Here is a 16,492-nt window from a genome sequence, read left to right on the forward strand (position 1 = left end):
ACAATGTTGGTTTCTAAGTCCCTAGTCTATCTTGCCTTGCACTGGGTGGTTTAAGCCAATTAAAGGGTTTTTTTTTCTTTGTCTCATATACAATCAAAAGCCAGATCATCAGCTGGTACCTCTGTCAGCCTGAACATGATGGCTTCAAAGTGTTTGCCCATTTCTTATGGTCAGATTCACATCCCAGCTAGCCAGAGTGGAGAAAAGGGGAGTTCTAACCCAGAACTTTCTCTTTGTGCTTAATGCTTGCCTCCTCAGAATTGGGTCTCATGGTATTTCCAGCTGCAAGGAAGACTGGGAAATATAGTCAATCGAGCTGACTAGTTCCTACCCATAACCATATTAACTTAGAAGGGAAGAACCAACCTTGAGGGCAAGGCATAGTTTCTGCTGTAGCCTACATCATGCCGTCTCTCTCCATCTTTCCAGTCATCTCTCCCTCTCTCCCTTGTTTATGTCCTGTCTTTCTTCCTCATATACTTCTTAGTCCTTGGGGCCTTTGTTCCTGTCCTGGTCTGTACCTAGAAGATTTTCCCCTAGAGATTTAAATGACTGGCTTTTCCTTATCAGCTCAAGGCTTGTATCTTTCTGAAAGACATTCCCTGACTTTGCCCCTCACTCTCACTCTAAATTAGGTCTTTAGCCTAAATTCTCATTTACTTACCTAATTATGGATTGTATCTTCCACTAGAATAGAAGCACCAGAATCACAAAAATGTTATCTAACTCACCCTCTGTTGGATATCTAGTACCTAAATGCTAACTTTGAAATGCAAGACTTTAATACATATTTATTAAACAGATAAATTAATTTAGCCCCAAGTGCCTCATTCTATAACAGAAAACTGAGGCCCAGAGGAAGTAAAGGGTTTGCCTGAGGTCCTGCAGCTGGTGAGATTCTTATGTAGGAGTCTCCTGGCAGAATCCAGCTTCATCCTCTCCCAAGCTGCCTTCTATTCTCTGATCCATTGGTAGCCATTCCTCTGAACTTCCATAGCACTGGTCTTCCACATCTGACTGACATTTATCCTGTTGTGCTTTTAATGATGACTTGCATAACTTTATTACATCTGCCTTGCTTCTCAAACCAAACTGCAAGCCTTTTGCAGATATCAACCTCCTCACATAACACACACACACACAGAACACTGACTCTCCATATATACTTTCAAAGATGTCTGAGGTTACTTTATTCACTGAAGTGGAACTCAATATTTACAACTTTCTTCTCATCCTATTATTGAGAATAAAAGTTGGCTATGAGAAGGCTAGGTTAGGGGGAGTGAGTTTCTGTGAAATCCCAGCAAAAGCTGACCAAGAGTGTCTTGTCTTACCTGTAGGTGTGACCTTGTGTGCTTCCTTAAAACTATGCAGAGAAATTGCTTTGTGTTTGATTGGTGGATTTTGCCAGGTGATCTTGGCTGTCGGAGGAATCAGTCCCCGTTGTAACAAACTTAAGATTCCTAAGAAAAAGAAGAGTTCACAGAATATAAGTTTAACTCCAAGCAATTCCAAGTCTGGGCGCTGAAGATTTCACAGGTTCAATTTACTTCCCACATCATCCTATTTGTAAGTCTATATTCTAGTGCTTTAATTCTTTTCACACACAAAAACATAGCATCAATGTGTGTTCATTTAAGCTTAAAATTCTAACCCAAGGAAAAATGTCATTTCTAATAGCAGTAATATGAAATAAGGTTGCACTAAGGTAATTTCATTTTAAGGTAGATATATAATTTCAAGACACACTGCTAATATTGTTACTCTTCTTTTAAATTGGAAGAAATTAGACACACATTCTTAAGAACTAGAGAGATCTTTGATTCTGAAATAATTAAAACATGTATGCTTAAAACCCTACCCCTAGTTATAATCAGTCATACTTTATAGTAAAAACAAAAAAGCAAAACAAAACAGGCACTAATGGCTCACACCTATAATCCTAGCTACTCTGGAGGTCGTGTTTTGAAGCCAGCTGGGTCAGGAAAGACTCTTATCTCCAGTTAGCCACCAAAAAGCCAGAAATGGAGCTGTAGCTCAAGTGGTAAAGCACTAGCCCTGTGCACAAAAGCTCAGGGACTCTGAACATCCAGACCCTGAATTCAACGCCCTGCCCCCCCCCCCACAGAGTTATCTCTAGATATTTCTTATATCACCAAAAGATCTAAATGCCCAACATTTATGGGTCAACATGATTAGTACTAGTGTTACTTATATATAATTCCCAGAACTCATACTGAAGGAGGGTCCTGAACACCAGCATAGCTGGCTTTATTGCACCCTTTCTGCCTCTTTAACCTTTTTTTTCCCCTGACTCTCGGAGCCCCCCGTCCAACTCACTTTGGGATTCTCCAAAAGACAGCACTAATGACAAGCATCTTGTGACAAAAAAAGAAACTGTTCCTCAAAGAGACAGTGCTTTCTTATCATGACCAGATGCCACCAACAGCCTGAGATAACGTGGAACACCTTGAGCTAATGTGGACTGGTGCCCATCTTTGACCAAAACCTTTTAAAGCATCAGTCACTGCTACTATCTTGGAATCCAGGAAGAACTGGACTATCCCTCAGGTGCCAATCACTCGTTTTTATCTTTTAATTCATTTATTGTTATAGTAAAGATGGTGTACAGAGGGATTATAGTGTAAGTCCGATAAAGAACAAATTTCTTTTTGGACAATGCCACTCCTTCCTCCCTCACTCCCAGTTCCCCCCTCCCATCCCACCTACAAGTTATATAGTTCATTTTCAACATAGTGTCTAGTGAGTCCCACTGCTGCATTTGTTCACCATTTGACCCTCCCTTTCTGTGCCCCCTTTCCCCTCCCAAAGACAGATATACGAACAAAATAAGACAAAAGGAAATAAAAACAAAAACAGCAACAAAGAAAAAAAAACTCTTGTTCCCACTTTGTGGAGTTTGTTTCAATAAATATTATTTTGTATATCAATGATTCTTGAGATGATAAGGCTAACCGATGCTGAGACTAATACCCGAGATCATGAACACACCTGTGATTGGAACTATTTAACTATGCATACCTCTTACCCCAAAGAAAAGAAAAGAGAGAAAATAAAAGAAAGGCTGGGCTCTGGTGGCTCATGCCTATAATCCTAGCTACTCAGACGCCAGCCGAGGAAGGAAAATCTGTGGGACTCTTATTTCCAATTAACTACCAGAAAACGAGAAGTGGCACTGTGGCTCAAAGTTGTAGAGTGCTAGCCTTGAGCAAAAGAGCTCAAGGACAGCCCCCAAGCCCTGAGTTCAAGCTCCACAACTGAGTAGGGATGGAGGGTAGGGAGAGAGACAGTAAAAAATGAGAGAGAGGGGAGAAAGAAGAGAACAGAAGAGAAGAAGATAACAGAAGAGGAGAAGAAAAAAGGAGAGGGAGAGGAGAGGAGAGGGAGAGGAGAGGAGAGGAGAGGAGAGGAGAAAAGGTTCATCTCCCAGGCACATAATTCTTAGCTCCCATGGTGAATTCAAAGAACGGACAAAACTTCATTGAATCTTTTTTTTAAAATTTTAATTCTACCCTCTATTCATTTGCTTTTCTCTTTTGGTTGATTTACACATGATAAATTATTTCCTGTTGGTAGTTTCAGTGATTGGGAATTAGGTGATTGCTGTGGATGGATTAATGTTTTAAAGAGTTCTATTTCCAGTTGGGTTGAAAGTCAGTGGAGAATACAGTCTCTTAGTCTGTTTATTTTTTAGCTCACCCCAACTAGGAATTTCATGCCCACAAAGCAAGAGAGTACTGGTAGGATTTAGTGTTTCTGTGTATGCTTTTCATATGTGGCTAAAAATTGTGGAGTCTATATGCTCCCTGTGTCTAAATGTCTGTGTATCTGTAATTCAGAAAGCCTACTTCCTCTCATGGCCAAGTGAAAAGTTCTCTTCAGTTACCCTTAGCACATTAAATCAAAAGGTTCTCAAAAGAGCTCTGTCTTGGGCTGGGAAGGTGGCTCAGTGGTAGAGTGCTTGCCTTGCATGCCTGAGGCCCTGGGTTCGATTCCTCAGCACTACATAAGCAGAAAATGCTGGAAGTGGCACTATGGCTCAAGTAGTAGAGCGCTCGCCTTGAGCTGAAGAGCTGAGGGACAGCACCCAGGCCCAGAGTTCAGGCTCCATGACTGACCAAAAAAAAAAAAAAAAAAAAAGAGCTCTGTCTTGATTAGCTTAGAGAGATAAATAAGTGCTTATATAAATCAGATATTCCTGAAGTCCCCAGAAAATTGAACTTTTAATACTTAAAAAATGCTTCCCCCTTCTCTCAAATTCAGAAACTTTTGAGTCACCTTACCTTCACTTCTAGCAGTTTGCATAGAGTTTCAATAAGACTCTATTCTTATACTAACATATAAATTGGAAAAAAAATCACTTAGGCAATCAAGGCCTTGCCTGGCATTTCATGTTTGAGAATGATGTTTATTTAATCAGGATGAACTAGTATGGGCTTCTGGAGCTTGTTGCAAAGTGACTTAACCTAAAGCACTCACCTTCCTCCCTGACAGCCTTATCTTAGAACTGACCTTGCTGCTTACCCCTTCTGAATCATGTCCTCTCCCCTTCCCCCTGAAGAAATGGACCAATGTGGTCTTGGAAGAGAGCCTGAGACCAAGGCTGCATCTGATGCTGATGCCCCTGATGAACACAGATGCTTTTGAAAACTTGAAACTCCTCACTCAAAATAACCCTGCTCACCCACCCCACTTCCATCTCACCTGGCTTCCCCTCCCTGACCCACTGACTTCACTCTCCGCCTAATATTTAAAGAGCTCTAGTGGTGAAGGCGGGGGACGGGGGGGGTGCACCATTTCCCCTTCAGCCATGCTGAAGGAGGTTTGGTCTCCCCAGGCTTCACTCCTGAATAACCTTATTGATCTGTTGAGTTCACTTTCTGCCCTTTCTTTATTCTGATACCCTCATGACTTAGTTTCCTTACAGAGCTAATGCTTACCACATTCTCCAAGAAACACTAGTCTCATACATGGCTAATAGATTATTACTCTTATAGATGGTAAGAAAGATCACATCCTCCAAGAATCTTGTAAATAAAGAAAATGCCCTATTATACAGGTCTTGCAATTGAAATCTGAAGAATAAAGTTTCTTGGTCTTGATTCCCTAGCCTCATGATACTAAATAATAAGAGAATTTAAAAGTTCAATCTTAGATTCTCTCTTTTTTTTTTCTTGGTACTGGAGGTTTTCTGCTTGCTAGGCTGACATGATACCACTGAGCCACATCTCCAGCCCTGTTGTTCACTGGTTATTTAAAGGCAGGGTCTTAGTTCCTACCAAGTGCAAGCTGGAACTGTGGTCTATGTTCAAGCTCCTCATCTTCACTGAGATCACAGGCCTGCACACCGCATCCAGTGTCCCGCTGTGTAGGTGGTATCTTGAAAGCTTTTCTGCCCTGGAACCTCAATCCTTCCAGTCTCTGCTTCCTATGAAGCTGCTGTGATAGGTGCAGGCCACTTTGCCAATTAAGATTGGCACCCAACTGATCTTAGATTTTTTTTTTTAATGAAAGCTGCTAGCCATATAATCTTAAGGTGGTCTATGTGGTAAATGCTGTGCTTGCTGAACTAATATAAAATAATTAGGCCAAACCTAATAAGACCAGTCTTACTTTGTGAATAATTTTATTTGTGATCATTTTGGACAGAAGAGGAGATAATGACAATCCAAAAAAAAAAATTAAGGTTTGCAACAACCAAAAGATTACTTTCCAAAATTAGGCACTAGTGGCTTACTCCTGCAATCCTGAGATTTAAGGATTGTGATTCAAAGCCAGCCTGAGCAGGAAAGTCTGTGAGACACTTATCTCTAATTAACTACCCACAAAGCCAAAAGTACCATCCTTGAGCTCAGGAACACAGCCAGGCCCTGAGTTCAAGACCCCAGACACACACACACACACACACACACACACACACACACACACACAGAGAGAGAGAGAGAGAGAGAGAGAGATTTTACTGGATAATCTTTCAGTGGAATGTTGGAGTCTCCAGAGAGTTTCTGAATATGACTTAGATTAGACTCTTTACAACTCAGTAGGTAATAAGATTAATTGGTAAAAGGTGAACATTTAAATAATTCTTTTCCATAAATATGAACATAAAATCCTTTTGATGAAGAGATACCTACCCCTCAGTTTTGTGACCATTTACAAATTTATTTTAATATTACTAAAAATTACTAAAAATATTCTTTAGGTTCTCCTTTAAACCAGTTCTTAGCTAATAGGTTTCTTCTCTAAATTTATTAGTAAATAAAATCTTTGACATGTATGTTTGTGTGAGAGTTATCATTTCTCTTGTTTTAAACTGTTTTCTTGGGCTGGGAAGGTGGCTCAGTGGTAGAGTGCTTGCCTCGCATGCATGAGGCCCTGGGTTCAATTCCTTAGCACCACATAAGCAGAAAATGCCGGAAGTGGCGCTATGGCTCACATAATAGAGTGCTTGCCTTGAGCTGAAGAGCTGAGAGACAGCGCCTAGTCCCAGAGTTCAGGCCCCAAGACCAGCAAAAAAGAAAAAAAAATGTTTTCTTTGACACAACTTTTTATGTATAACCTTATTCCACTCTTACTTTTCTATTGAATAGATTAGAGTGTGGAAGTTCAGCTGTCATTCACTCAACTGATATTTTGTAAGTAAGGGTCTATCTATTATGTGTCAGGAACTCTTCTGAGGGTTGGGAGTGCAGTGTCGAACTTCCAGAGGGGAGGACAGTAACTAGACTCACAGATAAAGACATCATTATAAAGTGAAATAATCTGTGAAGGGGAAAGGACGAGGCTTGAGAAAGTAGCTTTGATAGGCAGAGGCTAAACATCCTTGTTGAAGACCTGATGTGAAAACCCCATTGGGTTTGGAGAGCAGAGTGTGTGGGCTGGAGATGGAGGATGAAGGGGTCAGGTCTGCCTCACTTACAAGTTCAGTCTTTATCCAGACCTCTTACCTGAGGTTGCACAGGACCTGAATTGAAATTTTGATTGGTGCACCTTGAAACCTGTATCTTTACCCACTGGGTGACAGGGAAGCTTTCTTTTTTGGATTTAATCAGATAATTCAGAAAATTATAGGGAGTTTTATTGTGGATTTTCCAAAAACAGTTTTGCTTGTAGATGTTATTAATCTTTTATCTCATGCTGGACTTGTATAGACCAAGGGGAAGGACATCAAGAACACTTGAAAAATCCATTTAGCATTTTTATGGCATGTGCTTCGCAGATGCTCATATTACATTGAACTGTACAGTTTTGTGGCAAGCACTCCAGAAATATATGTTGATTAGCTGATTATTATGATAATCCATATGTTCTCTAGTATAATTTAAATATAATTAAATATTAAACACCTGACAGATATTAATATAAAATATAATTAATACAAATTATAAACTAATATCAAGTATAAAATCATTACTTTAATGAAATGATTAAAAAATTAAACAAAATATAAAATCATATTAAATGTGGGGGGTTTTTTGGACCAAGTTGCCATAATTACCTTTGGTGTATAGTTTTGGGTGGTTTTTTGTTGTTGTTGTTGTTTTTGTTCCGGTCCCAGGGTTTGAACTAAGGGCCTGGGCACTGTCCCTAAACTCTTATTGCTCAAGACTAGTCTTCTACCACTTGAACTACACTTCCACCAGGTTTTTGGTGGTTAACTGGAGATAAGAGCATCACTGACTTTCTTGCCTGGGCTGGCTTCAAACTGTGATCCTCAGATTTCAGCTTTCAGTATAGCTAGGATTACAGGTGTAAGCCATGGCCCCAAGCAGTAATTTTTATTTTATTTTATCGTAAAGATGCTGTGCAGAGGGGTTACTGTTATATGAGTAAGGCAATGAGTACATTACTTGTCGATCATTGTTACCCCTTCCCATGTTGTTGTCCCACTATCCTCCCCCACTTCCAATTCTCCTCTCCCCTCCGTCCCCTCCTCCTCCCCTCCCCTCAAAAGTTGTAAAGTTCATTTCCAATATACTGTCCTGTGGGTATCCTTGTTGCAATGGGTCATCCTGTGTTCTTGTTTCAGCATTTTGTTATTCCCCTTCCCCTCACCAGATTAGACAAATGTATATATAAGATGCAGGGTACCAAAATCAAGTACAGTGACAACAGGGGATATTTATAAGGGCTGATTGATGGATTCGTTCATTCATTCACTATTTCATTTATTCTAATTTAATCCAGAATAAAGATACAAGATAAAATTGAAGCACAGAATAGAAGCTCCATTAGTATTATTCTGTATTCCCAGTAAGTAAATATTACATAAGCTAATTAGAAAGCAGGTGTCACAAAGATTTCTGAGCAATGATTCATAACTAGGAAAGAAATAATTACAGTTGTGGGAAGCTCGGCAGATTCAGAGACTTATCCTGATCCAAGGTTCTCTACTATAACAGAGGGAGGTCAGCAGACAGATAACAATAGTTAAAGATAAATGACTTTGAATCCCAGATGCCAGAGAACCCTTGGGAACTAACTGTGGGTACTAAATACTTCATACAAAAGGGAGTTAGATAGAAATAGCTGAAGACCATTTCTCTCAGTTATCTTTATGCTAGGAAAGGAGATCCAAATAGGCATTCTTTAACACATTTACCTATCAAATTAAACAGGAGGAAAAAGTAAAGATGGTTACGTTGTGACATTTAATTGAGTCATTTGTTCACTTATGTCTTCGTTTGTTTATTCATTCAATCAACATTTCAGTTCTACAAAATGCTGGATAAAATTCTAGGAACTAGGGATTCTGAGGAAGAGACAATAAGACCTTGTTTAAAAACAAGAAATATAGGCAGGTGCCAGTAGCAAACACCAGTGATCCTAGCTACTCAGGAGGCTGAGATCTGAGGATCATGGATCAAATCCAGCCAGGATAGAAATGTCTGTGAGTCTCTTATGTCCAATTAACCACCAATATGCCAGAAGTGGCTGTGGCTTAAGTTCGTAGAGTGAGAAAAGCTAAGGGAGAATACCCTGGACCCAAGTTCAAGCCTCAATGCTGACACACAAAACAAAAGAAAAAGAAACAACAACATTAAAAAAAAAAACCCTGAGAAATCTACTGGTTTCCTAAAACTAGAATTTAGACAAAGACAGACTAGATAATGTCTAGTTATATTAATTCTAGCTTTCAATTTCTGCCCAGTAGTGTTCTGAAAATAAGTTTTAAATGCTATCAGAATAACATCAGAATAAAAACTGCTCAAAAGCTTAAGATCTTCTAATAATATCACATAAACACAATAGTAACTTTAATATACCACAACACTACAATCTAAAAATCTATATTAAGCCTGAAGAATTTGGTCTTTTTTTTTTTTTTTTGGCCAGTCCTAGGGATTGAACTCAGTGCCTGGGCACTACCCCTTACCTCTTGAGCTACTTCTGGCTTTTTCTGTTTACGTGATACTGAGGAAATGAATCCAGGGCTTCATGCATGCTAGGCAAGCACTCTACCACTAAGCCACATTCCCAGCCCAAGAATGATGGGTTTTGAAGACAGGAAGGACCATGTGACCTGTGACTGTGGAATCCAACATTCTGGTCCACATAGGGGGAAGTTCAGGCCAGAGGGTGTGACTTGTTTGAGGTCAGGAAGGAAAATTAGTGACTGAGCCAGAGTGCAGAGCCAGGCCCTTGGTTATAGTTATAACACAATGCTATATCACAACATGGCTATTGGGTCACTAACCTTTATTGGCATCCCTCTGTAACACCGGTACGGGGATAAAATGGGGATCATTGCGATGAGCAGATGGCAGAACTGTGAGGCTGGGGATGGTGGATCCTTTGATTAATTTCTGAATATTCACCTAGATGATAAGAAAATTGTTTTCAGTAGATATTTTTGTCTTCACAACGAACACAGTTTTCTTCTTGCAAACAATAAATAAGATTATGAATAGTTTCATTAAGTTTTAATAAAGTAGCAATATTGACTCCAGTTTTATTGCTCTTGAGTTCCCTGTGCTATTGTCTACTGTCAAGATTTTGTGTAGTTTAAAATAGTTAATTAAATCCAATTAACATGTGGTGATTTCAACTATACAAAGTCAGTATGGTAGTTAATAAAGGGACTATTAAGATTTTGTTCAGTTTTAATGACTACAATATAAAAGTGATAAATCTTGACATAGGAGGTTTGTAGTACAGAAAAGTTGAATACAGGCAGATTTCTCAGGAAATAAATATTAGAACTTTGAAGTCAAGTGAGGATTTAAAGATAACCTTATCTGTCAGTATTAATAGGTTAAATATGAACCTTGAGTAGACAGAAAGAGCTCAGAAATGGTTGAAGACACCAGGTCTAGATCAGTCAGTCACACAGTAGATAATTACTTTTCATAAGTCATAAAATGCTTTTATTATAGTTATGAAATATGCATTGTTCCTGTTAAATGGTTCCTAGATTGTAAAGACTATATGAACTGCATATAAATCACATTTAATTGTAAACCCAAGTACACTATTTTTACCTTTATTATAAAGAGGTTATGAATTACCTGGGCCTCTCAGCAGGGAAAAATCCAACTGTCTGATATTTATAGACCGATTTAAATTTTCAAGTCATTTTCCAAACATTAATTAATTTGTATAACTTCCAAGGGAACTAGGCAATAGTTTGTTGTTTAATAAATGACTCAAGACAGAAAGGTTAGTGGGTTGCTTCAGAGGATCAAAAAGTATACCAGATAAACACAGGGTGCTCAGATTTAAAGTTAATCCATTTGTGTCATACTGCAGTTCATCACTGGACTCAGTTTTACCACACCTTATTTCTCATTATGTCCTGGTGACCTTAAGAAAAGAGAAAGGGAGATTTTCCTGAAATCTAGGATAGAAACTTCCCTTACAAGTTAAATATATTCATTAATGAAGAAGTACCTCTGTGAACCAACTGCTGGGGCTCTACTGCCAGGCTGTGGTTCTGAGGGGCAGCAGTAACCAACACCCCAACATTTCCGAGCTGAGGCTATTAAATAAACACATACATAAATACAATTCTCATTTGTTTGTTTTGTTTTGGGTACTGGGAATTGAACCCAGGACCAGGTACATGCTGAGTAAACATTTTGTCCCCTGAACTACACCCCTGGTTAGAAATAGTATTCTAATAGGAAAGCATAGACAATTAAATGTACTCTGCTTCCTTCCAGATGAGTTTGAAGAGGGGAAGCCCTGCCAGCCTTGCCTTCCTGACAGCCAGGGATTCATGCGGGTGGTATTATGGGATTCTGGTTTTGCTGATACAACGGATTGCTTTTTCTCATATTCAGCTCTCCTCCTCTCTTCTCCCCTGCAGATTTGACCAGGGTCTAGGCTTTCCTCCTTTAACTGGGGAGGCTGAGACACTCACCCAAGAGACAGCAGATGTACCTGCCCAACAATGTTTGGTATTGCAGGCTGGTGGCTCATGCCTATAATCCTACCTATTCAGGAAGCTGAGATCTGAGGATCTCAATTTGAAGCCAGCCTATGCAGAAAAGTCATTGAGACTCTTATTTCCAATTAACCAACAAGAAGCTGGAACAGGAGGTGTAGCTCAAGTGGGAGAGTGCCAGCCTTGATGAAAAAAGCCAAGCAAGACAGGGGGTCAAGCCCAGACACTAGGAAAATAAAAATAAAAAGAAGAAGAGATATACATGAAAAAAAAACTTAATGAAACTCACTAAAAACTCCTATAAAGGGTAGAGAGATCAAATGATCATGTAGTCTGACCAAAGTACAGTCTATACATGTGTGTGGATATCACAATGAAATCCCTTTGTACAATTTATGCTAATAGAAAGGAAAAAAGCATTTCAGAAGCTTGCAATGAATAAAAACGGGCAAGGCCTGGCATTGATGGCTCATAACTGTAATCCTAGCCACTCAGGAGGCTGAGATTTGAGGATTGTGGTTCAAAGTTTGCTTGGGGAAGAAAGTGTGTAAGACTCGTCTTCAATTAACTACCAAAAAGACAGAAAGTGGAGCTGTGGCTCAAGTGGTAGAACACTAGCCTTGAACAGAAAAGCTAGGGACAACATCCAGGCCCTGAGTTCAAGACCCAGGATTGGTGTGCATGCACCACGTACACACATTCACAAGGTCCCCTCTGATCTGACAGATGTCAAGGTCAATGAGACTAAGGCAAATAAACAAAAGGGAGAGAGACTGACTCCACTTAAAATTGTCAAACACTGGAAAGATGGAACCTAGAGGTTTGGCAGTCTGGGGCACAGACCATAATTTGTCTGGATTTTCAGAAGACCTTTGGTAAAGAACAGTTGACAATTGGCTCTTGAAAGCTAACGTAGCAGGATCCGGCACAAAACTGATGGCCAGTGATACAAAGAAGGGAGACAGAAGGCAGGAATGTTTGGATTCAGACGTTAATTCTTTATATTGCCTGGTGTCTAAACAGATAAAACACCAGACCTAGGTTCTCTGATGATGAGGCAGTGAGGGGTGGGTGTGAAGGCTGGGAGGGAAGGGTCACACAAAATTCAAAGAAGTCCCCCAGTGTCACTGAATGTGAAACACTCACCCACTCCACTGTCCCTGTTCCACGGTGAGGATAAAAGCCTGGTTGGGAAGGAATGTGAGAACCTTCGACATTTACTGAACACTTGCTATGAACACTAACTTTAATACAATGATCATTAAATTTCATGAGCAATGTGGAAGCTCAGGGCGTTGAGTGAGCAGGAGAGGGAGTAATTAACTCTGCCCATTGGTACTACAGGAGGCTTTACTGCAACTCACAGTCCTGACTAGATATTTAGAATCACTCAGGGAGTCTTTTAAAAATACTGCTGCCTGGGCTCCAACCCAGAACAATTAAATAAGAAGAGCTTGGCTGGGGCCTGGGACTCAGTATTTAAAAAAAAACAAAAAACAAAAAACAAACTACCCGGGTGATTGTGATGTTTGGCCAAGGTTGAGAAGTAATTCAGTAACTGAAAGGGTGCATTGAGTAACACAGGGTGGAGAAAAGGATGTAGTTTTAGGTAGAAAGAATGGTAAGACAGAACAAACAGCAAACTAATTCATGAAGAATTCCCCTACAACAAAGATCTCTGTGTGGATGGACAAGGGTGAATCAGAAGAAGGAGAAAAGAAGAGAGGGGAAGCCAGGCACCTGTGGCTCATGCCTGTAATCCTAGCTACTCAGGAGGCAGAGATCTGAGGATCTCAGTTCAAAGCCAGCCCGGGCAAGAAAGTCCATGAGACTCTTATCTCTAATTAACCACCAGAAAGCCGGAAGTGGCGCTGTGATTCAATTGGTAGAGTGCTAGCCTTGAGCTGAAGAGCTGAGGGACAGTGCCCAGACCCAGAGTTCAAGACCCATAACCGACCGAGAGAGAGAGACAGAGACAGAGACAGAGAGACAGAGAAACAGAGAGAGAGAGAGAGAGAGAGAGAGAGGGAGAGGAGGGGAAGGGGGGAAGGTAGGCTGGGAACAATGCAGCTTTATAAAGTGTTCATTGCTTAAGTTATGCTATACTTCATGTTATATTTTATGTAAGAACCATGCTTTGTAGTTTGTATAATATATGAAATATATCATACAATAATATAATATGGAAAGGCATCATAGTTATAAAATGAATCATTTAAAATAGAATGACAATCCTTTTTCTGTTCTATTTCTTTCCTTTTTTCCTTTCCTTTCTTTTCTCTTCTCTTTTTATTCTTTCTTTTCTTTTTAAAATCAAGGTCTTGCTATTGTAGTCTACCTGGCCTTGAATTTGAGATCCTCTTGTCTTAGCCTCCTAAGTACAGGGATTATAGCTGTGTGCCACCATGCCTAACCTAATGATGTTCTTTGTGTCTCATCTTTCATTACCATTTCCAAAACTATAATTCAGAACTTTATTACTAGTTTATCCTAAATGTTCTATTTTTGAAAATTTAATAAACAGAAAAGCTTAAAGAAAAAAACTGCAAATCATCCTATCAACCAAAATTAATCATTGTTAATATCTTGGCATATTTGCTTCCAATGTTTTCAAATAAAAATTAAGTACAAGCTGAACACAGGTGGCTCACACCTGTCATCCTAGCTACCCAGGAGGCTGAGATCTGAGAACTGTGGTTTAAAACCAGCCTGTGCAGGAAAGTCGATGAGAATCTTATTACCAATTAACCAGCAAGAAGCCAGAAGTGGAGCTGTGGCTCAAGTGTTAAGAGCAATAGCTTTGAGCAAGAAAAGCCAAAAGATAGAACCCAAGCCCTGATTCAAGTCCTAGGACCAGCATACATACACATACAAGTCCACTTAATTTTATTTTTTTATATAGATTTTATATAATCATTATAAAGACTCCACGCAGTGCCAAATATCATTAGGTGATCTATCAACCTTGATATCTTTAGTATGACTGATTCACCAGTATATAAAACGAGGATTTAAATTACATTATCAGATTTGTCATGAATTTACTAGGAGGAAAAGGGCTGAATTTAAACTCAATAAATTATTAAACCTTAAATAAATATCCCTTTATCATAGGATTCCTCTGAACTTAAAAAGATTTCTTTACAAGGACTGGCAATTTTTTTTTCTTAAAGGAATAGAACAGTAGATATATCAGGCACACAAGCTCTATGCAGCTCTCTCATCTTTGCTAGAGATCAACACAGAATAGATAGATAGATAAATAGATATAGATAAGATATAGATAGATGGATAGATCTATATAGATGTCTATATCTATATATCAATCAATATCTGTGCTCTGTAGTCCAAAATGTCTGCGTCCCCCAAATTCATATGCTGAAACCTATTTACTCTCCAATGGGATAATCACTGGGAGATGATTATGTAGTGAAGTTAGAGCCCTCATGAATGGTATTGATGCCAAGCACCAGTGGCTCATGCTTATAATCCTAGCTACTCAGGAAACTGAGATCTAAGGATAGTGGTTTGATGCCAGCCTGGGCAGGAAAGTCCGAGAGCCCCCCCCCAAAAAAAATGGGATTGGTATCTTACACAAATGGTCTCTGAGAGTGGCTTTGTCCTTTCCACCATGTGAGGACACAATGAGAAGGTGACCTCTAAGACCCAGAAAAAAGCAGGCTCTCACCAGACACCAAATCTAACAGCCTTGATTCTGGGCTTCCTTGTTACTAGTCCCATAAGAAATAAATTTAACTCCTTTGAGCAATTAATTGACAATTTAAACGAAATGAGTATCAGGAAGCTGAAACATGTTTTATCTAAGGCAGATGGAATTTCAGGGGAGAAAGGCGCAGGCAGATGGAGAAAGGAAGGATGGGTGAATACAGTCATGATCTTCAATGTACACTTGTGAAAATGCAGCCAGGTGACTTGAGAGGATGGATGGGTTTGGAAAGGTGGCGGCGAACAATGCAAGGGTGACATTGATCAAGATGCATTTTAGTCATAAAGTGATATGAATTGAAATTCACTTGTACAGCTATTTAAAGATAATAAAAAATTAACAAGAAGTCTGTTCATATGAGCCACCCAGTTTATCAAATTTTGTATTAATATACTATGTTCCAGTGAAATTTTACTTACGAAAACAGGTGACTAGTTCTCAGGCAATAGTTTGTGGGCCCTTGTGGTACAGTTAATTTAAAGTAATTATAAAAACGTTTCATTTCTTTAACCAATTGGATTCTTTAGTTGTTTTTTGTTTGGGCTTGGGCTTGAATTGAGGGCCTGGGCACTGTCCTTGAGCTTTTCATCTTAAAGCCAGCTCTACCACTTGAGTTACAGCTTCACTTTAAGCTTTATTTTTTTGGAGGTTAATTGGAAATAAGTCTCCTAGATTTTCTTCCCTAGGCTGGCTTCAAACCACAATCCTCAGATCTCAGCTTCCTGAGTAGCTAGTTTTACAGGTGTGAGCCACGATGCCTGGCTAACCATGTGTTTTTATTGTGGAAAGTAAATCCTAGCTTCAAAAGATGAGGACATTAATAGTTTTCTTGCTGCTCCCATCTCTTCTCATTTCCCATTTTGAATTATTATTGTTGCATTGTCAAGCTTTACAATGTTCATATTCTATTTTGATTCTATAATTGCCACAGTGGTTTAATTCTGCATGTAAATAGGTCCAATGATTCCTAATACTCTTTTTGCCATAGCTTCTCTATTCTGAATGACGTGTGTGTGTGTGTGTGTGTGTGTGTGTGTGTGTGTGTGTGTGTGTTGGTACTGGGGCTGGTATTCAGGGCTTCTATGCTCTCACCTGGCTTTTTGCTGGTGCTCTACTGCTTGAACCACAGCTCCCCTTCCGGCTTCTTGCTGATTAATTTAAGATAAGAATATCATGTCAGGCTGGGAAGGTGGCTCAGTGGTAGACACTGGGTTCAATTCCTCAGCACCATATAAACAGAAAAAGCCAAGTGGCACTGTGGCTCCAGTGGTAGAGTGCTAGCCTTGAGCTGAAGAGCTCAGGAACAGCGCCCAGACCCAGAGTTCAAGCCCCATGACGATGGAGGGGGAGGGAGGAGG

General features: G+C 39.6%; 1 protein-coding gene across 1 annotated transcript in view; it reads right to left on the reverse strand.

Annotated features, from left to right (window-relative positions):
- Positions 1 to 16,492, reverse strand: part of Iqch (IQ motif containing H) — a 226,063-nt gene that overhangs the window by 147,891 nt on the left and 61,680 nt on the right. Inside the window, exons 6-7 of the mRNA XM_013009902.1 lie at positions 9,719 to 9,839; positions 1,335 to 1,463 (exon numbers count right to left, since the gene is read on the reverse strand). Of these exons, the coding sequence (XP_012865356.1) occupies positions 1,335 to 1,463; positions 9,719 to 9,839 (250 nt within the window). The remainder of the gene's footprint in view (positions 1 to 1,334; positions 1,464 to 9,718; positions 9,840 to 16,492) is intronic.

This window comes from Dipodomys ordii, unplaced genomic scaffold, assembly GCF_000151885.1.
Source record: "Dipodomys ordii isolate 6190 unplaced genomic scaffold, Dord_2.0 Scaffold11, whole genome shotgun sequence".
Classification (NCBI taxonomy): domain Eukaryota; kingdom Metazoa; phylum Chordata; class Mammalia; order Rodentia; family Heteromyidae; genus Dipodomys; species Dipodomys ordii.